At 33.6% G+C, this 24386-nt stretch overlaps 3 protein-coding genes and 1 pseudogene across 5 annotated transcripts; 3 read left to right on the top strand and 1 right to left on the bottom strand.

The window, feature by feature from the left end:
• Positions 1–1185: 1185 nt before the first annotated feature.
• On the bottom strand, positions 1186–3455 carry LOC107959149 (ras-related protein Rab11C). The gene is made up of 3 exons (XM_016895143.2): positions 3265–3455; positions 2971–3180; positions 1186–1919 (listed from the first exon to the last, which is right to left on the bottom strand). Exons 2-3 carry the CDS (start codon positions 3133–3135, stop codon positions 1434–1436), a joined length of 651 nt encoding a protein of 216 aa, XP_016750632.2. The 5' UTR covers positions 3136–3180; positions 3265–3455; the 3' UTR covers positions 1186–1433.
• Positions 3456–9699: 6244 nt separating this feature from the next.
• On the top strand, positions 9700–12989 carry LOC107959150 (subtilisin-like protease SBT4.13; annotated as a pseudogene).
• A 455-nt stretch (positions 12990–13444) lies between these two features.
• On the top strand, positions 13445–15633 carry LOC107959151 (protein THYLAKOID ASSEMBLY 8-like, chloroplastic). Its single transcript, XM_016895144.2, has 3 exons — positions 13445–13921; positions 14316–14706; positions 15229–15633. Exons 1-2 carry the CDS (start codon positions 13544–13546, stop codon positions 14703–14705), a joined length of 768 nt encoding a protein of 255 aa, XP_016750633.1. The 5' UTR covers positions 13445–13543; the 3' UTR covers position 14706; positions 15229–15633.
• Positions 15634–17230: 1597 nt separating this feature from the next.
• LOC107959153 (uncharacterized) lies at positions 17231–24361 on the top strand. Of its 3 annotated transcripts, XM_041113211.1 has the most exons (7): positions 17241–17726; positions 18134–18224; positions 18336–18411; positions 23652–23703; positions 23803–23878; positions 23978–24029; positions 24115–24361. In XM_041113211.1, exons 1-6 carry the CDS (start codon positions 17604–17606, stop codon positions 23992–23994), a joined length of 435 nt encoding a protein of 144 aa, XP_040969145.1. In that variant the 5' UTR covers positions 17241–17603; the 3' UTR covers positions 23995–24029; positions 24115–24361. The 3 variants fall into 3 exon arrangements, with proteins under 3 accessions (XP_040969144.1, XP_040969143.1, XP_040969145.1); XM_041113210.1 differs by having other exon boundaries at positions 17231–17726; positions 18134–18215; positions 23803–24029; XM_041113209.1 differs by having other exon boundaries at positions 17235–17726; positions 23803–24029.
• The last annotated feature ends 25 nt before the right edge of the window (positions 24362–24386 follow it).

The raw sequence follows: 24386 nt of genomic DNA, 5'->3' as shown, positions 1-24386 counted from the left end.
TTATGTAAATGGATTTTCCATAAAAAAATTAAAATTACTTTATAATTATAGATTAAATTCGAAATACTAGTAGCAATTTTGTTTTGAAATGTTGGGTGATGTTTGTGCCCATTAAACTGAAAAGGAAATAAACTACAACATGAATCTAATCTAATCCAATTAAAAACAACGTATGATAACAACCAAACAAATTTTGAGTGGATATCAGCTTGGCTTTGTTTGATTTGATTTAGATCCATTCAATTTTTTTTTTTTTTAGAATTTGCTAAAGAAAAGAAAGAATTAATTATCGTATTCACATTTAATACTCAGTCAAATTCGGCTATCGTAAAAAAGGTTGATCTCCAGAGTACCACTCTGTTCAAATGGGATATTATATCTGATATTCTAGATTAAAACATAGACGATTATCGACCAGTTGTTTTGTCTACCTTGATGTGTATTCTACATAAATTATATATAATTGAGTCAAAATGCCAGGCGTTGGGTGTGGCCCTGTAATGTGCATGCTTATCGGGCGGTCGCTTTGTTTTATTCCCCATTACCCTAACTGTCAAAGACGATGGACAGCACGTTGGAGTCGGTTATGCTCACGTTACGTCCCTCCTTGTTCATGCCACCATTCAGATCTTCCCAATATTTCATGCCTACTCTTATTTTGGTCAGACAGCCAAACTCGGTCTATTTAAATATCATTTCTTTAACATGAATTACATGGACCGGCTTAATAAAGCCCTTTTTCAGATTAAAAGGTTTTTTACTTGAATCTATAACTATAAATATAACATAATTTAATATGATTATAGTACAATCGTAAATATATATCTGAATAACTGTAAAATAAAATCAAATTAAAAACTAAAATCAATCCATCAAAAACCGGTCAAATGTCAATTTTATACCTTTTAGTCCTACATCCGCAAACCCAAAAATTTTAAAAGAAAACCCAAACATGACATTTAACGCATAAACCTTAGCACTCAAGGTCACAAAGCCTCATTCATTGTCAACACTGCCAATGCCTCATTTACGCGCATCATAAACTTTAATTAAGCCATGCATGTTAAAAGAGGTACAGGGAGACACTTTAAAGACAAGTGTGCCAGATCAGATAAAACCAATTACGCTTCCTGCCGTTCTAATAGCGACATCTCACCAAAACAACTTTTGAAGTAACATGTTGAGTAACAGTGCAAAGTAAAACCAGGCGTTCCATTCTATTTCTACCAACAATTTATGGTTGTTTAAAACATCACAAGCTTCATATCACAATTCAAGTAAAATATATATATGTATTTTACATGTCTCTCTCTCAGCCAAAAATTGACAAAAACATGAAAAGGGCCTACTTCCTAGCAAATATTTTTTACCTTCTCAAATGTAACCTATCACCTTTTTAAGTAGAACAGCATCAAATGTAACCTATTACCTTTCTAAGTAGAACAGCATCCTCTCTTAGTGTTTCCTGATGTATCAGTGACATTAATGGTAGTTCCTTGGCCGGGAATTGCGGTACTAGCAGCTGCTTCCTGGGCTGCCAATGCCTTTTTGCTTATGATATGGTAGATCTCAGTCAATATAGTTTGGAATGCCTTCTCAATGTTGGTTGCTTCCAGCGCTGATGTCTCAAGAAATGAAAGACCTTCCCTCTCAGCCAGAGCTTGACCATCCTCCTCGGTAACAGCTCTGAGATGATTCAAGTCGGATTTATTTCCAGCCATCATGATGACAATGTTAGAATCTGCATGGTCCCTCAATTCACGAAGCCACCTTTGAACATTATCAAAGGTTTGCCTCTTCGTTATGTCATAGACCATAAGTGCACCAACAGCCCCTCTGTAGTAAGCACTGGTGATGGCTCGATATCTTTCCTGACCTGCCGTATCCCAAATCTGTGCCTTGACAGTCTTTCCCTCTACCTATATCAGCAAAAACAATATAAATTCATTGCAAAATACAAACAACAATTTACCAATCTGCACCAACATGATTGCTAATTAACAAAGAAACCAAAGAAGGTTCTAATAAATCTGACATGACAGGCTGGAAAACACAGGAAAATGATGTTTTTTTCTCTGAGTCAAATGCTCAATCATGTAATGAGCCAATAAAAGCAACCATATACTCCCTGCCAGTGTAAATGAGAATAAAGCGATATAAAAACAGCCTGGAGTAGTACAATAATGGAGAGTGGAAAAATTGCAAACGACAGACAAGTCGTTTGCTTGTTTTTTCACTAACAAAAGCCTTCTCATCCTTCCAACTTTGTTGCTCCAGTAAATAAAAGATTTTGCTTGCGAGGGCACTCTTTAAGATTACTATAAATAGTAATATCTCAACCTATGTATTGAAAATGATGAATGAAGACAAGCACTTCATTTAATACAATATTCATTACTATATAATATATTAACAATCCTTAAAGAGTGGCCCAATGACCCTTGTTACTTTGTTAGCAAAACCCATAACTAAAATAGTTGAAACATGTAAAAAGACTCTTTGTATTGATCAACTTTTCAACACATCTTACATCTACAATTTGTTCCTAAAAACAGAAATGGAATCCCTCAACTCAACCGTATGATTTAAGACTTTCACAGTAAAAGAACGACATAAAGCACCTTTGATGAGCATCATTATCCAGATATCTTTTCTCTTAACATTCAAAATGAACTTCCAAGTTAAAATCACAGTGTAGGATAAGGCAATCGGAATCATCACGCGATATTTATTGAGATGATTTTTTATTTACTGAATATTCAATTAAGTGAACATAAGATTTCACAATCAACTTAATCATGCAAAAATTTACGAAACTAAATCAGATCAGAAGTATTCAAGCACACTTCAAAATATCAAAGCTGAAGATACTTTTCAAGAGCTATTCATTTTTAGCAAAAGAAAAGAACAGAAACTAAAAAACATACATGAAGATGAATAAACATGGAGTCGATTAAATAGATGAAAAACCTGGAGGGTTCTAGTAGCGAACTCGACGCCGATAGTGGATTTAGATTCCAAACAAAACTCGTTTCTGGTGAACCTAGAGAGAATATTCGTTTTTCCAACTCCAGAATCGCCTATCAACACGATCTTGAAAAGGTAATCGTACTCGTGATCTACTCTATGCGCCATTTTACCCTCTTTTTCTCTATGTTCTTTATCTCTTCTCTCTCAAACCTGGAAGATCCATAAAATTCAATCAATCCCACACAAAAAGTAAACGAATAATAGAGAGATAGATCTTGAAACGATTAAACTTACCCGAAGCGGATAGATCGAGAAGAGAAGATTATCAATGTGAAAAACAGATAATTTTAGAGGATTTATTATAATAAAATTTTAGGTGGAAAAAAAGAGAGAGAGAGAGACTGAAAAAAATGGAAAAAGTGTAATCAAATGAGAGGAGACGGAAAAACCAATGACGATTGGAGAGAGGTGGAAAGGGGTGCCAGGGGCTTTGATTTTGATGATTTTTCTATAAAATAATAGGTCAATTTCTGTTATTAGACCCTTTACTTTGTGTAAATTGTGAATTTAGTACCTGTATTTTAATTTGATCAATTTTAATCCTTATATTTTTCAAAATTTGAAACTTTAAATCTATTTGATTAAATTTATGTCATTAGTCCTATATTATCTGTAAAGTTATAGATTTAACCCACATTCATCAATTGAATCATTCTTAGTGGTTATATTTTTTTAATTTCAAAATTTTAGTCTTAATACAAACGGCAACCATTAAATTTATTAACTAGTTCTTTTGTGAACAACATGTAAAATTAATAGTAAGACATAAATAACAAGGGCCAAGGTAGAAAATATTTTTAGGGAGTCGAAAATAAATATAAAATTATATGATAGTAAAAATATAATTTTACTATTTGAATAGCTTATATTTTTATAATTTTTAAAGAACTAAATTAATTTTTTATCATTTTTAAGGGTAAAATATAATTTTACCTCTACTAAATTAAAATTTTTAAAAATTAAAAAATTTAAATGAAAATTTTTCTTATAAATTTTAGGGGGTTAGAACACCTATCAATCCCTGACTACTTCCCTGTATAATAATATATTTTTTAAATTTAATATTTATTATTTGATTATAATTAAAATTTTCAAATTCTAAAAATATATTGAAAATGAACAAATTGAAGGTAATAATTCACAATTTACGCAAAGTGCGCAGAATTTGACAAAATATAATATGTTATTGAGGTTTTCGCGTCCTCTTTTTCCTTTTAAATTTTGGGGTGAAAACGGTGCCGCTTGAGTGGTAATTTTGTAAATTAAAAAGAAAAAAGAAAAGATAAACTTGGAAGGACAAAAATGAATATTACGAGGCTGGTTGGCTGATTGATTTGCTGTGATGGTGGATGTAGCACTTGGCAATATCAGCTAAGCACGTCTCTCTTCCTTCAATGTTCAATCCGGTCATTGAAAAAAAGCGAAAAGCAACTCAGCATGTTACCGTAATACATTAGATATAGTAGTCGGCACAAATTTTAGACCCTTTATGTTTTTTTAATAAATTTTATATACTTAAATAATGTTTAAATTATAAATATTTCAGTAAATTATACATTTAAATGATTATTATAAATTCTAAAATATAAATATGTATAGAGTTTAAATTTCTTAACATTCTTTTATTGCAGATAAAAAATATAATTTTATCAATATTATTAGATCTGAGAGTGCTAAATTATAACGAGAGCTATTTTTATTTGTAATCAATCAATTTCATTGTACTTCATTTTCTGTTTTTTGAGTTAAAATATATATTTGAAAGTATTTACTCAAACACTTTGTATGCATTGCTTTCTTGTAGTTTTTTTGTTCAATTCAAGTTTCATTCTCTTTTGAGTTGTTTTCGTTTTATTTTCAATGCCTTAGAGAATTTTTGTAATAGTTATTATATTTTCAAGAGTTAAGCGGATTTAAAACATTTTTAACATTATTTTTATTTTTAAACTATGTTTTAATTTTTTAAATTTTTATCATGATTTGAAAATTAATTTTATAATTAACATGTTTCAATATATTAGTTGTATTTTATATTTTTAAAATTTGCGTTTAACTTTTTTATATTTATTAATTATATTTTTAAAGAAATTTTTGAATGGTTATTATTAAGAAACCTAGTGAATTGTATATAAATTTTTTTAATTGCTAAAGTTATTTTATTGTTATTTTAAAATTATTACGTTAAAAAATAATAGTAATATTAAATATTTTTACAATACTTTAAAATTTGCAAGTCTCAATTATTTTAAGTTAATAAATATATAATTTTTTTATGGCATAAATATATAACTATTAAATATGTTGTTATAAAAAAATCATAGTATTAAGCAAATAGATCATGACAAAAAAAAATTGAAAATTTAATAATAATTTAAAATTTCCATATATTATTTCCAAATTTAAAATAAATATAATGTGTATGTATGTAAATGGTAACACAAATTTGTAATATTATTGGTTAAGAGATAAATAAGGAAACGACTTTTGTTATGGGTTATGATGCAAATCTCGTGACTATCGTATACAATGCATTCCATGGAAGTTTATAATTGAAATTGGGATCATTTAGTTGACAAGAACTAACATGATTTCAATAACTGATAAAGAAGCCTGGGTGGCCCAAACCAACTGACCCGTTGCTTTGAGAGATTAAAGACTCATTCACAAAGTATGACCAAGTCAAAGATATACAATTTTGGAGATAACTTATAATTTTAGAAGATACAATAAATGTAATCTTAGAAATATGGTTTGTAGATAACTTTTAATCTTAGAAGTTGATGTAACTTAATCTTAGTTTTGGGAGAGTTCAACTATAAATAGAGAGCATTCCCCTCACTTGTAAATTATCCATTGTATCTTAAATTTTTAAGAGAAATAGAATTCCGAAAAACATTCTCTCAAACTCTCTCCTGTGTTCTTAGCTTTTTCTGTGACTTTGTTCTTATATTTCATATTCATTTATATTTATTATTCGTTTGTGTCTTAAAGGAATTATGTTGAATCATCAATTGTTGAGAGTGAAATTGACTTATACAATTTTTGAGTGGAGAAACTGCACAAGGCCACATGAATTGCATGAGAAAAATCTAAGTCAGTGGCACTATCACCTTCATAAATTTTGAACCTCATTTTAATTAATTTAATATATTAATATTAAATTAAAATTTAAAAATGTAACTTATTATTTTTGAAAATTGCTAGGATTTCTTAATTATTTTACGTGTGTAAAATTTTAAATGAAATGTAATTTTTTTAAAAATTAAATGTTTTGAGAAACTTAAATTTTAACAACAAACTGATTAAATCCTTAAAAGACTTTTTACATGTTGAAAAGTCATCGCCTAAATCAATTTTTTGTATAATACATACGTGGAAGGTTTATAATAAAACAAACTTGAATATGGAAATTAAAATTTAGACATTGCTGTAAATTAAGCTATTTTAATTAACTAAATATTTTTGAAATATATAGGTTTTTATATATCTAACATATAGTACAAATAAAAGGTAATATGATCATCTATAATTTGTTACTTGTTTTAAAGCAATATGACCATACATTTTTTTATCATTAAAAGCAAGCTTTTGGGTATAGGTAGAACTCGGCTGAGTTGGGTAGTGGAAAGGTTTAGGGAAAAATGTAGGAGTAAAAAATAGGTTTGGATAAAATAAACGAGGTCCATTTTTTAAGTGAATTTGGTTTCAAGTAAGTAATTTTTTTTTGCTCGGGCTCTGCCAGTATTTGTAAAAGAAAACATGCTATTTTTTACTCCTGTTTTTACTATTTTGTTACTGTGTTGGTTTCGTTTTGTTATTATATTACTACTATTTTATTGTTATTGTTTGGATATTATATAACTATTATTTTATTATTAAGTTTGTTACTATTTTATATGTATTTACTTGTTAAGTTGTATCTATGTTAGTGTTATTCAAGTATAAATAATTTTTTTAATTTATTTCTAATTTGTTGAGAAACATTTATTTCAATGTTTTTAGTGTATTTGATGTGTTATATATATATATATATTTTTAAAAATTTGTTTTTATATAAAAAATAATAATATAACAAATTTTTAATACGGGTGGGCTGAATCAAGCTCAGGTTTTAGCATTTTTATCTGGGTCAAGTTTAAGTAAAATGTAAGCCCACTTTTCGTCTCGAGTCAGGCTTGAACCTAAAAAACGAGCCTAAAATTCTATTGAGATTTGTTCTGATCCATGATCACCTCTAGATATAAGGATAAATAAAAATAAAGATATTGATCTAAAATACAATATTATGCTTATTTTAAAAAATTGATTTAATAGTGCTTTGTAACTTAATGTATAATAGAATAAAAATATTGCATATGAGTGAATTATTGTAGGAATAATTATAACGTACTATTGTTTTTGTAAAAATGTACCTAAAAGATATTAATATAATACAAATATTTAAAATGCGAAGCAAAATATGGTTTGAGTATAATAAACATATGTTTAATTAAATTAGAATATGTATAAAACTTATAAATTTTAAGCTAATTATAAATAAATTATTTTTAAGTAAATAAAACTGAAATATAATTTAATTTTAAAATCATTATATAAAACGAATGAAAATAATAATTAAATTACATTGGTTATTATGTAAATTAATAATAACCAAGATGTTGCTAGAAATGTCTCATGTAGTGGGTTTTTTATTCCCTTGGGCCGTGCAACTATCGGCCCTTCCTCTTCAACTGAAGTAGGTTTCAGGGTCAGTACAAGCCACATGTTTAGGGGCAGGTTTAACCAAGTGAAAGCCCATTTTTTTATTCATTTCTTTCTTAGTTAGTTGAGTTGTTCATGGGTTGGGCCGGGCAGTTAATTCAAAAAATGAGATGATTTAAGTAAAAATATAAGTCCAAAATTGGGTTTGAGAAAAAAATAAGACCTATTTAGAAAATGGGTTAGGCCTCGATAAAGTTTTCGGCTCAGGCCTGGTCCAACTCAACCCAAATTTGCAATAAAAAAATCATGTTGTTTTGCCACTTTTTATCACTGTTTTGTTATTATTTTATTATTATGTTGATACTATTTTATTGTAATATTTGGTATTGTATAACACTTGTTTTATTATTAATTTTGCTACTATTTTAGAGGTGTTTGCTTGTTAAATTACACTTATCTTAATGTTATTTAAATAAGTATAAAAACTTTTTTAATTTACTTTCATTTTGTTAGAGAAACATTTATTTTAATATTTTTAGTATATTTGGTGTATTATATTTTTAAAAAAATTACATAAAAATATAAAATTAAATAAAAATTAATAAAAGTAGGTCGAGCCAGGTTTTGGAAAAACTTAGGTCTAAAATTTTGTCAAGGACTGGCCCGACCTGAACCATGGACAACTCTATGATAGTGTAGTTGGGATAAATACCAAAACTGTACATGGACTAAGGTTTAATGTGTAATTGTATACATGAACTTTGATTTTGTCTAATTTTATATATGAAATTTTGATTTGATTCAATTCTTGTAAACACAATTATTGATATAACATCATTTTATGTTCATATATTGCATATATAAATAATTATATTTATCCAATATAAAAATAAATTGATGTTTATTTCTTTAAATGTATATGATTAAATCAAAATTAATGTTTCAAGTATACATTTGAACCAGAATTAAAGTTTCATGTGTATAATTGAACCAAAATAAATTTCGTGTATACAATTACACATTAAATCAAAGTTCATTTATAATTTTGAGATTCATCCCTACCGTAGTTCCAAAAATATCAATTTATTTCTTTCTATTTTTTCTTCACTTAAAACCCCTAAATTAACCCTAGCCGTCTTCTCCGTTGTGCTCAAATGGTCCTTTTCGGCAAATACAACTGTCAAAGATTCTGCTCCGTCTCCCTTTTCTCCATTGTTTACATGCGACACCACATATTGGTTAATAGTATCATATCAGTACAAACTACATATTGGTTAATAGTATCATATCAGTACAAACTAACGATATTAATGTGGAAGTGTCAACTTAATTGACAGAATATGAATTCAGTGACTAACTAAATTCAAAAAATTTTTAGAGAACAACTAGGTACAAATGGACAATTCTAGGTACTAGATTATATAATTGATTTAATATAAAATTTGATTTCATATGTATTAGAACTGAATTCCGAAGTTGAATGGATTCATGTAATTGAAACAAGATAAAACCATTCCAGCTAAGTCTTGAATCAATTATCTTTTTTATTAGTACAACTTAAACCCGATTATGGTATAGCAGATTATAAATCATGTTTGGACATTTCAAAACCAATGTGTTCAAATCTGTTGAAGTTCAGCAAACAAGTAGAATTAGGCTAAAATTTGGCAATTTTGTCAAATTCACATGAATGGCAAAAATGAGTACAGATACCAGAAAGGAGTATACCAAATCTCAATGATTTGTGTGCTTTTAATGGATTTTATTTCATAAATCTCAATTAACGTAGTAATTGATATTCTTTAATTATATTATAGGAAGTAGACATTTTACAGATGACAAAAAGTCGAAGAAATGATTTGTTTTTAAGGAAACTAATCAAATTATGCTTTATTTGTAGATTCACAAGGGATTGCTAGATGTTGTAATTCATGAAATTTATTTACTTATATGAAAGAACATTGAATTACTTAATTAGCCCTAAATTTCTCTCCAAAATAAATTGATAGAGAAAATCCGGGATATTTGATACTGGATCATGTGTTGAACCCCATATAAGAAGCACCAACTTGTCTGAATACACTGCAAATATACCAATGGCCAGTTACAGGTTTCAGCTGTTTCTAAACATTTCCTTCTTCCTTATACTTGCGATTGGCCAATCGTCCATAGCAGCAGCTAATGATGATAGAAAGGCAAGTGTTGTGTTTGTGACTTAACAACGGGTAATAAATATGATGATACTGTCTGTGATTTTATTTGATTAAGATAATGATCGGTGCAGGCTTACATTGTTTATATGGGATCGGCTCCTGAGGGGGAATATCTTGCAACTTCCAGGCAACGAACTATGCTTCAAAAAGTTATCAGGGGAAGGTAACCTTTTATTATCATTATTTATTTATGGATTTAGATATGAATCTTAACTCTTACTTGATCATATTCTTTCGAAATATATGTAGTTCTGTGGAAGAATCCATGATCAGAAGTTACAGAAGGAGTTTGAATGGGTTTTCTGCCAAGCTCACTGATGAGGAAGTAGAAGAACTGGCCAGTACGTGTTGCAATGTGTTTTTCAAACTGCTGTTATAAATGATGATTATTGTTGTAATTGAGTGTAATGAGACCTGTTTAATTTAAAATTATAATATTATATGTGCAGACATGAAGGGAGTAGTCTCTATTATTCCTAATCGAATTTATCACCCTCGGACAACGAGGTCATGGGATTTTATGGGTTTTAGTAATACTGTTAGACGCAATCCCACCGTTGAGAGCAATGTTATTATTGGTGTCATTGACAGTGGGATCTGGCCTGAGCTACCAAGCTTCAGTGATGAAGGTTTTGGTCCCCCCCGAAGAAATGGAAGGGTGTTTGCAGAGGCGGCAAAAACTTCACTTGTAACAAGTACATTACCTTCAGATTTTTCTTACTTTATTTATTGATAGTTTCATATGTTGATGAATAATTTGATATATAAATTGTCTTACTCGACATGGTTTCTGCTACAGCAAGGTCATCGGTGCTCGGTTTTACAAGTCAGTGGCATCTGCTGATGAGTCTGCAAGAGATAATTCGGGTCATGGTACCCATACAGCGTCAACAGCAGCCGGGAATGTGGTAAAGGATGTTAGCTTTTTCGGACTTGCGCAAGGTACAGCAAGAGGAGGGGTTCCTTCTGCAAGGATTGCTGCATACAAAGTTTGCCATAAAAAAGGGTGTGAATCAGTGGATATCCTTGCAGCTTTCGATGATGCTATCGCTGATGGTGTTGATATTTTATCAGTGTCACTAGGATCAGCTGAATCAACAGAATTCTTTGATGATGTCATCGCCATTGGTTCTTTTCATGCAATGGAGAAAGGAATACTTACTCTGAATTCTGCAGGCAATAATGGTGTAGCAGGACCACTTGGGGTTGAAAGTGTTGCTCCTTGGATGGTTGCTGTTGCAGCAAGTACCACGGACCGTAGATTATCCACCAAAGTTGTTCTCGGGAATGGCAAGACCTTAAATGTAAGCAGCATCTTAAACTCAGCCTCTTGCTCATCAATAATTTCATGCTCTTTCATAAGCTTTATAACATAATCTTTGATCCAACAGGGGTTTTCAGTTAATCCCGATACTTTCAATGGAAAAAAGTTGCCTTTACTTTATGGACGTGAAGTTTCAAGTATCTGCTCTGAAGATGATGCTAGGTTTGCGCAATTTAACAAAATATGTTTAATTTCGTTTGTTCCAATAAACAATAATCAGTGACTTAACCAAAAATATTTAACTTTCCTTACAGGTTGTGCAGCGAATCATGTGTGGACAGTAAACTAGTTAAAGGAAAGATTGTTTTGTGTGATAATACCGGAAGTGATTCTGTAGTTTATAGTGCTGGTGCTGCAGGGTCAATTGTTCTAGATGACCTACCTGTGTCTTTTATTACACCATTGCCTTCTCCTTCTTTAAACGCTAGAGACTATGATTTGCTCTTGTCCTACAAGAATTCAACCAAGTATGTTGTATGCTAAAGTTTAATTTTTCAGTGTGGCTAGCAACCTTCCAGGATTGTTTGAATGACTTTGTTTCTATATCCTATGTTTTAGGAACCCTGTTGCAGAAATATTGAGAAGTGAATCCATTACAGAATCGTATTCTCCGGTGGTTGCTCAATTCTCCTCACTTGGGCCTAATTTTATTGCACCTGATATTCTCAAGGTATACAATTTTTAATTCGCATTTCTAATAAAGTTGAAGAATTGAAACTTTTTAATATTACGAATCTTATACCGATCTTTATTTTCTACAGCCGGATATAACAGCTCCAGGAGCCGAAATTTTAGCAGCCTATTCGCCAGTCTCATCACCTAGTGGTTCACCTGTAGATAAAAGGCGAGTAAAATATAGTATATTGTCAGGAACCTCAATGGCTTGCCCTCATGTTGCTGGTATAGCCGCATATGTTAAAACATTTCACCCAGATTGGTCTCCCTCAGCCATCAAATCTGCTCTCATGACTACTGGTATATAAATTTTGTATATCCATGGTTTAAACAAATCAATATTCATGTCTGACCATTTTTTTCTTTGTTGTTAGCGTGGGCAATGGATAGAACCAAAAACCCAGATGGTGAAATATCTTATGGATCGGGGCATGTCAACCCTGTAAGAGCCATCGTTCCAGGACTTGTATACGAAACTTCCAAGGAAGATTACATAAAACTGATGTGCAGTTTGGGATACACTCGAGATAATATAAAGCAAATTTCAGGAGAGATTAGTGCTTGCCCTGTGAAATCTAAAAATGTTCCAGCAAGGGATATGAATTATCCTTCATTGGCAGCTCCAGTCCCTGCCGTCAAGTCTTTTACCGTTAGTTTTCGTAGAACTGTCAAGAATGTTGGCCTTCCAAACTCTATTTACAGGGTTCAAATCTCTCCAAACCCAAAACTTAAAGTTGAAGTGGTGCCTAAGGTTTTGACTTTCAAGGCACTGAAAGAGACCAAAACCTTTACTGTTACTGTTAGTGGTGGAGGTTTATCAGCAAAGTCTATGGAGTCTACTACATTGGTCTGGTCGGATGGGACACATATTGTTAGAAGTCCAATTGTTGTACATACATATCCTAGTATTAAGTCTAGTTAATTCTTTGTTTAGATTGTCATCTTTTTTGTTCTCTAATGGCATTGTAATAAGGATTCCTTCACGGATTGCGTAATGTATTTGCATTTTATTATGTCATAAGTCTATAAAATATTTTTTCCGTCTATATAATATTCTGTTATTTTATTATGTATATATTACCTAATTACTTATATCACAACTATGTATAATCCCTAAGCTTTCATTTTTTTAATAAAAAGTATAAATATGAGTAGAATACTGGATTTGTATCTGCCGTCCAAAAAATTGAGTAGCGTAACATAATTATTATTAAATTATAGGATAAATTAAAATATTTGCAAAAGGTATAAACTATGATAACACCATTAACTTAGTAGGCCTTACTAAAATTTTTTTGAGTGATGATGTCAGTGTGATATATTCATCTAACACATAGGGAATAAGTGACTAAATTTTAAAAAAATTTAAAGTTAAAGGACTAAATTGGTGAACAGTCCTTAACCTTGGGTCCCGACCTGGGTAGAAAAAACATTTAAGGATCAAAATGAGAAAAACGGAATTTAATTTAAGGACTAAAAGATGTATTAAGCTAAAGGAAGTGAAGTTATTTCTTGTTCCGTACATAAAACCCACGTGCTTGGACTTGGGAGTATTGTTCTTCTCCTAAACCCTTCACATTCCCGTATTCTACCGGCTCTAATGGCAACTCGCGCCTTTTCAAAATCGAAGTTCCCAATTTTAACGTCAATCCTCCTTCAAAACCTCACGAAAAACAGTATTACGAGGTCCCCGTTTCTTGTAAAACCTCAAATTCCACCTGTACAACCCGATATCCATAAACCCATTTCAGGGTTTAAGCTATATCATGATGGGAGACCGAGAGGTCCCCTTTGGAAAGGCAAAAAGCTGATAGGGAAAGAAGCCCTTTTTGTAATATTGGGTTTAAAGAGATTTAAGGATGATGAAGATAAAGTTCTGAAATTTATCAAAACCCATGTTTTAAGGCTATTGAAGATGGATTTGATTGCTGTTCTTTCAGAGCTTGAACGTCAGGAGGAGACTTCTCTGGCTGTAAAGGTACTCCTTACATTTTCACTTCCATTAATTCTTTTAATTTTCTCTTATTTGGGTTTTTCTGGACTCTTGCATTCTTCGTTTTTCTCTGAGTTAGAGTGAAATGAGATTGCTTTTATTTTGTTTGATCAAATGCTCGAGAGAGATTTTTAATTTTTCTTGGTGAACATTGAATTTCCGGCCCATTATCGAGAAAACCCTAATGCCTTTTTGCACTGAAATTATATAATTCCTTTTTCAGACACTAATATATATAGTTTTTGAGCATGAGAATGGGTGTTTTTATTGTTACATACACAGAGTACTTAATCGGGTTTTCTCCTTAGTGAATTAGATAAAATTGCTTCTGAATTATAATATCATCTGCTTGATATTTTGTATCTTGCTGCATTTTCAGGTTTTTGAGGTGATTCAAAAGCAAGACTGGTATAAACCTGACGTCTATTTGTATAAGGACTTGATTATTGCATTAGCGAAATGCAGGAAAATGGATGAAGCAATGAAGTTATGGGAATCTATGAGAAAGGAAAATCTGTTCCCTGATTCTCAGACATACACCGAGATCATTAGGGGCTTCCTGAGGGATGGTTCTCCTGCCGATGCAATGAACATATATGAGGATATGATAAAATCTCCGGATCCACCAGAGGAGTTGCCATTCAGGATTTTACTAAAGGGGCTTCTGCCACATCCTCTTTTGAGGAACAAAGTTAAGAAAGATTTTGAGGAGCTCTTTCCAGAAAAGCATGCTTATGATCCTCCAGAAGAAATTTTTGGCAGATGTTGAGGTTTGCATAGGGACCCTTGCTCTTTCTAGTTTTTGTGTATTCTTTCTTTCATTTCAATTTTTAAAGAAATAACAGTAATAATTGGTGACGACGAATTGACATTTTTTAGGGTAGTTTGGTTAATAATTCATTAAGAAAGCTTTGTATGCAAGCAGCTAACTTAACCATTTCAACTCTGAAACTATCAACTTTTTCTTACCAGGATGTTGACAGCAGCTATTACCTCTGTTGAACCAGTGCTTCTTGTGCACTCAAATGTGTTACTTATTAGGTGATCATTGCATATGATGTGTCCTAGTGCTTGACTGAATGGATCTTCTAGGATCATTGCAATCTTTATCTGTTTTTGTGAGAACCAATAGTTTTTGTTAGTTCAGTGTTATTAATTAATCACTTGATGCAACTAAACTAATCATTTGGAAAAGAACTGGTAATGCAGTTCTCCATTTGACAAATGCACTGGGTTACACTAATCTATTATATGACTGTGTTTTTTTATTATTCAATGTTCATTGGTTTCAGGGCTTCAAATGAGTGATCTTGATCGCATAGGGTTGATAGAACTCGTACGGTGAAGACAGCAATGCTTTACAAGGAGGAAGCAAAGAATGAGTTACTCCATTGAAGAAGAAGATTTTTTATTGGAGATAATTTCCTGTTCGGAGATAGCATGGTCGACATGTCTGTGTCATTAAGGAGTTCTCCCATCTTAAGACTGCGGCGTACCTTAGAACATGTCTTGGACTCATTCACGTTAAAGTTTGCCCTTGATTTATTGCTAGGTGCACATGGAAGATGGATAACATTTGCTGGGCTTATTCTTGAGACCTAACAGTTGCTGTATAATGTCCTCTTCATGTTATAATGGTGACAATGTTTATATTTACATTATAACTCGTATTATAAATTTGTTTGATGGTCATGCTATTTTAGGTGTTTTCACTATTTTTTGTGTTATGTTTGCATTATGTTATCATGTCGTTATCCTCTAGCAGGTTGCCTAAACAATGATAGCCAATTGGCCATATTGCTGTAAGATCGATAAATAAATAAGTAAAGAGTTTGATTTTTAAGGAAGGAGATGAAAGGAAAAAGAGGATGAGATACTCGAACTATTGTTGAAAGTTTGAAACCTTCATCAAGGAAAAAAGTTGTTTGTTTCAAGCTAATACATTTGGGTGCAAGAAGAATTTTGATTATTCTTGGTGAACCTGATTCTGCTTATTATTTCTCACAACTCGTTATTGGATTCACAAATTTGATATGGATTCCCCCCCCTCCCCCTCAAAAACAATGAAAGTGTAGTTCATAAGATAAATATCAGTAGATGGTAAAGTTTTTTGATATGATTGAAACTAAGATGTTTTTTTAAGAAACATGATATGTTAATAAAATTTCAGTTTACGGATGGAAACATGTTGCATGAGATTACAAAATGAAGCTGCATCAAACAAAATCGCAGCATGCTCTCTCAACCATTACTGCCCAAGACGAAATCGTCATGATTGAAAATGACCACAAAGCTGGATATTTTTTGCCAGGAAAATTCAGTCAAACTATCACTCTCCAAATTGGTTGAGCTGACGCATCACCTTTATCTCTATGAATATTCAATCTTATTTTAGTCCCAAAACATCACTAACTTTGCTCTTAATAACATGCAATTTGCATATAATAAATGAGACTGGATAATCAAAACCCCCCAATCGGAAGTCGATTTCGATTTGGATAAGTTTAAAATGCGGATAAGTGATGGTTTATTCCTAATGGAAAATCTGACTCCTCTTAATTGAACCCATTTTCTTTAAAGTAATGATTATAATAATAAATAATTGAACCCATTTAATGACAGACAGCCAAAAAGGAAAGCAGAGAAGGCAAAGGGTATTTGGTGGTAAGCATTTTAGTATCTTCGTCATGCCAAGTACATCAATATGATTAGTTAGGTAGCTTCGATTTCAAGTATAGATAATAATCTCATTTTAATGCTATTTCAGTATCGAACTTTGGTATTTAAAAGAGAATAATTAAAGGTCAACAACTATTAAGGGCACATAAAAAGGAAAAGGATGAGTGCGTGGGGAAATTAAACCTTATCATCTTGTTGCATGTGACTCAAAAGAATGGAGATCTCTTCAAATCTTTCATTCAACCCTTTTTGAAGCTATATCCAAAGAATTCATTCCCTGAAATCGGGTTTAACACTTTTGGTTCATACAAATCATATTATTAAAAAGTTGTATATATTCACTAAAAATGAAATTCGATGTAAAGAAGAAAAGAAAATCATTCCCTGGACATGAAGGGTCAAGTACTTGTTAGGGAAGGACGGTTTAGTTGGGTTTGTTTTTGACCCTATAGAGCCAAGAGAGGCTGCATTTATCCACTAGAGTACAGATGGCAGTAAATGGTAAGCCAGTTAGGATGCCAAGTGGACCACCCGTGGCACTTATCCCTTACTATAGTTGAAAAAAAAAAGTAAGATTGAGAGAATAAACTGTGACTGAGAGGAAACTTAATAGCAAAATTCCTTCATTTCTTTTGATTTTAAAAGAGAAAAAGAAAAAAAGAAAAAGAAGGGAATTCTTTACCATAGTCATACAACACCTTTTTTGGTTTGATGATGATAGGCACATGGGCTGCACTGCAATGTCAACTAATTTTGTGTGTATATATTTGATGGTCTACTGAGACAGTTGTACATCCCTCCCATATACTGTGATCTTCACGTGCACTGCCGATTTCCCTTTGTATTTTCTCTGCAAATCTTATCTGTTTTTCTTTCTTTCTTTCAACTGGTGTAGTCTTTTCTTGGAAGGCGTTGGTACATTGTATTTGATTTAGTTTTTGGACCTTTGTTTTACTTCGGGGCTGGTTTTGACAAAGAAGAAAAAGCAATGGAGACTAAGAGACAAGTTGGTTCTTCTTCCTCGTTCACAGCTGATCTTTTTGGCTCCAAAGATTCATCATCTTCATCATCAAAAGGGATTTTCAGTTCCATTTTTCCACCTCCATCTTCGGTATATACATATACTTTCTTTTTACGTTGGTGATTGTATTTGTTATGGTTTTATTTCTTTTGAATCTTTTCAGTTCCTTTCTTGCTTCTCTTCGTATATTCAATCCTGCTGATTAGACAATAGACATGTTTTAGTACATTATTCATGCTACCAAGTTTTATTGTATTATGGTATATATAAGGTTAACAGTTTTAAGAAAGATTGAAAAGGTTAACTTTTGTCTAATAAGGGTATGAGCTTTTCAGAATGTTTTCCCTTTTTTTTTCTGACATATACACAAGTCTTTAAAACTGAAGCTGAAAGGTCTCATATTTCGAAGTTACTCAGACTTTTCAAATAGTATTGGACAATCATGGCCGACACATATTTTTAGTCTAAATTAGAGGTTTCTTTGTATGAAATTTCAGATTGGAGGGAAGAACTCCTCAGGCTCCAAGGTGCTGGAATCATGGCCAAAGCAGCCTTTAGAAGGTTCAGCTTGGAGACAAGGTATGCAAGGTTAGTGATCTGTGTGTGTGTAAGTACTCTGTATATATATGTTTGTTTCACTAATCTCCTATGACTGACTTTGTCTGATTAATCTTTTCTTTTTTGGTTCATGTAATGTAGCTCCACTGCAAAACAAGGAAGAAAGGGTTGAACCATGCCATTTAAGTTCATCTCTTTACTATGGTGGGCAAGACTTGTATTTGTTGAATATTGGCAATATCCCACATTAGGAAAAGATAGAAAGGGAGGGGGTTTGGTTTGTTATATATAGAACCCCTCCCCCTTTGGTTGTATCATCCCAAAATCTTCTCTTTTGTAATATTTCTAGAGGAAATATTAATTTGGTAGTGTCCGAGGACGTAAGCTAAATTGGCCGAACCTCGTTAAAACTCTGGTATTTTATTTCTTATTTGTTTGCTTTTATTTAATAGCTTTATGTTGGTTATATTTATTTAATTATTATGCCAACAATTATACTAAGAAAATTCCCAGTTAAATTGGAGGGGTCACAATGGTCCCGCTTAAAACCCAACAACTAGACAGAACTCACTTAGATATTTATAGCAATAATAACTAAATAAATATAACCAACATAAAGCTATTAAATAAAAGCAAACAAATAAGAAATAAAATACCAGAGTTTTAACGAGGTTCGGCCAATTTAGCTTACGTCCTCGGACACTACCAAATTAATATTTCCTCTAGAAATATTACAAAAGAGAAGATTTTGGGATGATACAACCAAAGGGGGAGGGGTTCTATATATAACAAACCAAACCCCCTCCCTTTCTATCTTTTCCTAATGTGGGATATTGCCAATATTCAACAAATCTCCACCTTGGCGATATTCCACATCTTCGAACATCTTCTCATAACACAAACTTCAATAGTGTCTTCAAATTTGCGCCAACGACGCCATATCAAATGTGTCGGACATTGATCAAGTCTAAACAATGTTCAAACTTGGCCCTTGTAACCACCTTAGTCAGCATATCTGCAGGATTCTCCGTAGTGTGAATCTTTTGGAGAAGTATCTCCTCTTCTTCGAGAATTTCCCGCACAAAGTGATAGCGAACGTCTATGTGCTTCGTTCGTGCATGAAAAACTTGATTCTTTGCTAAATGAATAGCACTCTGACTGTCAGAATACACCTTAAGTTGTTTCTGACCAACTTCCAAGTCTTTAAGCAATCCATGAAGCCAAATTGCTTCCTTCACAGCCTCTGTAATTGCCATATACTCTGCCTCTGTTGTAGACAAAGCCACCGTGGACTGTAAGGTAGATTTCCAACTAACTGGCGCTTTCGCTAAAGTAAACAAATAGCCAGTTGTAGACCGTCGCTTATCCAAATCACCTGCATAATTAGAATCACAATATCCAACTATGCATTGACCAAATGATTCATCCTGCTCGAATGCCAATCCGACATCTATGGTATTTTGGAGATACCGCAGAATCCATTTCACAGCTTGCCAATGACCCCTGCCCGGATCATGCATGTACCTGCTAACAACACTAACAGCCTGTGAAATATCTGGTCTCGTACATACCATTGCATACATCAAGCTTCCAACTGCATTTGCATATGGGACTTTTGCCATGTACTCTTGTTCTTCCTTAGTCGTTGGAGATAACTGGTTACTTAGTTTAAAATGAGGAGCAAGTGGGGTACTTACAGGTTTTGTACCTTCAGACATACCGAAACGTTGTAGTACCTTCTCCAAATACTGTTTTTGTGACAGCCAAAGTTTGCCCCTCTTTCTATCCCGAGTTATTTCCATGCCGAGAATCTTCTTAGCTTCCCCTAAATCCTTCATCTCAAACTCTTTACTCAACTGAGCCTTCAGTCTATCAATCTCCATTTGGCTCTTTGCTGCAATCAGCATATCATCAACATACAAGAGTAAGTAGATGTAGGAATTATCTTGAAGCTTGCGCAAATACACACAATGATCGTATTTGCTTCTTTTGTACTTCTGGTCCTTCATGAACCTGTCAAATTGTTTGTACCATTGTCTCGGAGATTGTTTCAATCCGTACAACGATTTGCTAAGTTTACACACCCAATTTTCTTTACCAGCAACCCTGTATCCATCTGGCTGAGTCATATAGATTTCCTCCTTCAAATCACCGTGTAGAAACGCGGTCTTCACATCAAGTTGAGCTAGCTCCAAATTCAACTGCGCTACCAAGGCCAACAAAATTCTAATGGAGGAATGTTTAACAACTGGAGAAAATACCTCATTATAGTCAATTCCCTCCTTCTGAGCGTAGCCTTTAGCCACTAACCTTGCCTTGTAACGAACATCTTCTTTGTCGGGAAATCCTTCTTTCTTTGCAAATACCCATTTGCAACCAATCGCCTTCTTCCCTTTTGGTAGTTGTGCCAACTTCCACGTCTTGTTTTTCTCTAGAGATTGCATTTCCTCTTCCATTGCACCTAACCATCTATTATTCTCTAAACTCTGAATGGCTTCGGTGTAAGTGGATGGAATATTATCAACAACTGGAAGTGCATAAGCTACCATGTCAGTGAAACGAGCTGGTTTCTGAATTTCTCGTCTCTGCCTTCTGACTGCAATTGGCTCTGATTGCTGTTGAGGTTCTTGGGTAGAAACCTCTTCCTCATCTGACTCTGCATCTGCCAATGAAGAATCACTAGTGGTACCTTCTGCTGGAATTACCACACTCTGCTCAAACTCCACCTGCTGCGGAGTACACTCCACCTGCTGCGAAGTACTACTCACTCCTTCTGGATTTACCTTATTCAACATGGCAGATTCATGAAAGGTAACATCCCTACTGATTATCGTCTTCTTTGCCTCTAGACACCACAAACGATATCCCTTAACACCAGCATTGAAGCCCATGAATAGAGCCTTCTTTGCTCTTGGATCTAACTTTGATTCTTTCACATGATAATATGCAATAGAACCAAAAATGCGCAAGGTGTCATAATCAGTAGCAGGTTTTCCATACCATTTCTCCAAAGGAGTCTTGCCATTTATAGCAGATGATGGCAAATGATTGATGAGATGTTGAGCGTACGTCACAGCCTCAGCCCAAAACTTTCTATCTAATCCAGCATTAGATAACATACATCGAACTTTCTCCACAAGCGTTCGATTCATACGCTCTGCCACCCCATTCTGTTGCGGTGTTCCACCTACGGTGAAGTGCCTTACTATGCCACAATCTTGGCATATCTTCAGGAAAGGATCGCTTTTATATTCTCCACCGTTGTCTGATCGGAGAACCTTAATCTTCCTTCCTGTCTGATTTTCAACTTTAGTTTTCCACTTAAGGAAAACTTCAAGCACCTCATCTTTGTTCTTCATAGGGAACACCCAAACTCGTCTGGAAAAATCATCAATAAAGGTGACAAAATAACGTCTTCCTCCAAGTGATGGAGTCTTGGACGGTCCCCATACATCAGAATGCACATAATCCAGAATACCTTTAGTATTGTGAATCCCAGTGCCAAATTTCACCCTTCGTTGTTTTCCCAGAACACAATGCTCGCAAAATTCAAGTTTGCAAGTCTTTGTACCTTTCAATAATCCTTGCTTGGCTAGAGTTTGCAAGGATTTTTCACCAGCATGGCCCAAACGCATATGCCACAGCTGTGTTGCCTCAGCGTCCTTCTTGGTACTCGTAATTGCTGCTGCTGTTGTCCCGACCACTGTACTACCTTGGTAGTAATACAGATTGTTCTTTCTTATGCCTTTCAACATCACCAATGCTCCTGAAGTTGCTTTAAGAACTCCATCTCGTATTGTCACAACTAGGCCTTTAGATTCTAACGACCCCAAAGAGATGAGATTCTTCTTCAACTTTGGGACATATCGTACATCCCGCAAAATTCTAGTAGATCCATCATGACTCCTCAGTTTAATTGAACCTATCCCGGCTATTTTACATGTGTTATCATTACCCATGTAAACAACCCCTTCATCTAGTTTTTGAAATTCAAAGAACCATTCCCGAATGGGACACATATGATAGGAACAACCAGAATCCATGATCCACTCATCTGCATATAATGTTGAAGATGTCATACTAAGAGAAAAGTCTGACTCTGCTTCACTATTGCATTCTGCAACATTTGCATCTTGCGGAGTCTTCCCTTTTTTCTTCAATTTTGGACAATCTTTCTTCCAATGTCCTTTTTCTTTGCAAAAGGAACATTCATCTTTGGCAACAGCTCGACCTTTGGACTTTCTTCTCTTCCCCTTAGACTGACTTTGCTGACGACCTCTTGTTACCAATGCTTCCACTGCTGCTTCACCTGAACCTTTCAACTTATCCTTTCGGCGTAGTTCATAGCTATACAATGCAGCAGTTACTTCATTGAAAGTTACTTCCGATTTTCCATGAAGTAGAGTAGTTTCAAGGTACTCAAACTCCTCAGGAAGCGATCCCAACAACATTAACGCCAAGTCTTCGTCTTCAAAAGTCACATCCAAATTCAACAAATCAGCCACCAGCTGATTAAAATTGGTAATGTGCTCGTTCATCGTGGTACCAGGAACATAACTGAAACGAAACAGTCTTTTCTTCATATGTAACTTATTTTGACTGTTCTTCTTCAGAAATTTCTCCTCCAATGCTTTCCACAATTTACTTGCAGAAGTCTCTTTACTGAATGTATACTTCTGCTCTCTGGAAAGACATGATCGAATTGTACCACATGCCAATCGGTTGATGGTCTTCCATTCTTTATCATCAACCCCTTCTGGTTTTTCTTCCTCAATGGCAATATCTAGACCCTGTTGAAAGAGGGCATCTAGAAGCTCACTTTGCCACATGCCGAAATGACCTGTTCCATCAAAAATTTCCACTACAAATCTCGTATTTGCAGTTCCAATCCTCGGCAAAATGTACGAAGTGGAAGTTGTTGATATGGATGGTTTTTCTTCTGTCATTTTTGCCATAGCTTCTACTTAATAGCCACCAAATGCAGAATACCCACAAGCTTTAGGAAATGTTTCTGATGTGTAAGATCAGACTAAGCTGCAAACACAGAGCATACTACAAAACCTTGGCTCGGATACCAATTGTTGCGGAAGCGACGATATGTCCCAAAGTTGAAGAAGAATCTCATCTCTTTGGGGTCGTTAGAATCTAAAGGCCTAGTTGTGACAATACGAGATGGAGTTCTTAAAGCAACTTCAGGAGCATTGGTGATGTTGAAAGGCATAAGAAAGAACAATCTGTATTACTACCAAGGTAGTACAGTGGTCGGGACAACAGCAGCAGCAATTACGAGTACCAAGAAGGACGCTGAGGCAACACAGCTGTGGCATATGGTTTTAAGCGGGACCATTGTGACCCCTCCAATTTAACTGGGAATTTTCTTAGTATAATTGTTGGCATAATAATTATCTAAATATTTCTGATAATATTGTTATTAATATTATCGTCGCTTCCGCAACAGTATTCCCATCCCTCGACTTGCCAAAGTACATCTACAACATCGTATCCAGTTGTGAGTCTCGACATATCAAACTCTGATATGAAAACTAGTTTCTGATATATGTGTATATATGAAAGTAATTATTGTATATATTTTGGTGAATGACTATAGTTTAAAAAAGATGGGGGAGAAAATGACACTAATGGAAACAATTCAATGGATGCTTCTAGAGGGAATTGGTGGCAAGGTACTGGTTTTCTATTTGAAAGCTTCAAGTTGGTGATCAGCGAAAATCTGGGTTTAGAGTTATTCCTATATCTCAGACACTTGACTTGGATTTCTACAGGTTCGCTTTATTATTAGGGCCTATATTTCCCATGCACCTGAAATTCTCCAAGGTATTCGGATTCTCAATAAACTTGTCTGAAGATTTCAGTTGAGTTTCTTACACTAACACACTTTGTTAATCCTGAAAATTTGCAGGAATTCATAAAGCAAAGCAAAGCCAATAATCATGGAAGAACATAAAAGCATGAATAAGTTGCCGACTCTTTGGATTTCAAATCGTTTCAGTAATACCTTTTTCATAATTTTTCTCTGGAAAATGAAGCTTGAGAAGTCCTTTATATGTAAAAGATCATGCTTGAGATTCTGTATCAAAAATACCATATTTTTGCTTTGTATCAAAGTTACACAGCAAAAATTGAAAAACAAATATCTTTTTCCACAATTCATGCAAAGGCACTACTCAAGTC

The sequence above is a fragment of the Gossypium hirsutum genome, chromosome A05, assembly GCF_007990345.1.
Source record: "Gossypium hirsutum isolate 1008001.06 chromosome A05, Gossypium_hirsutum_v2.1, whole genome shotgun sequence".
In the NCBI taxonomy this organism is placed as follows: Eukaryota; Viridiplantae; Streptophyta; class Magnoliopsida; order Malvales; family Malvaceae; genus Gossypium; species Gossypium hirsutum.
This window is presented reverse-complemented; position numbering and strand designations above follow the sequence as displayed.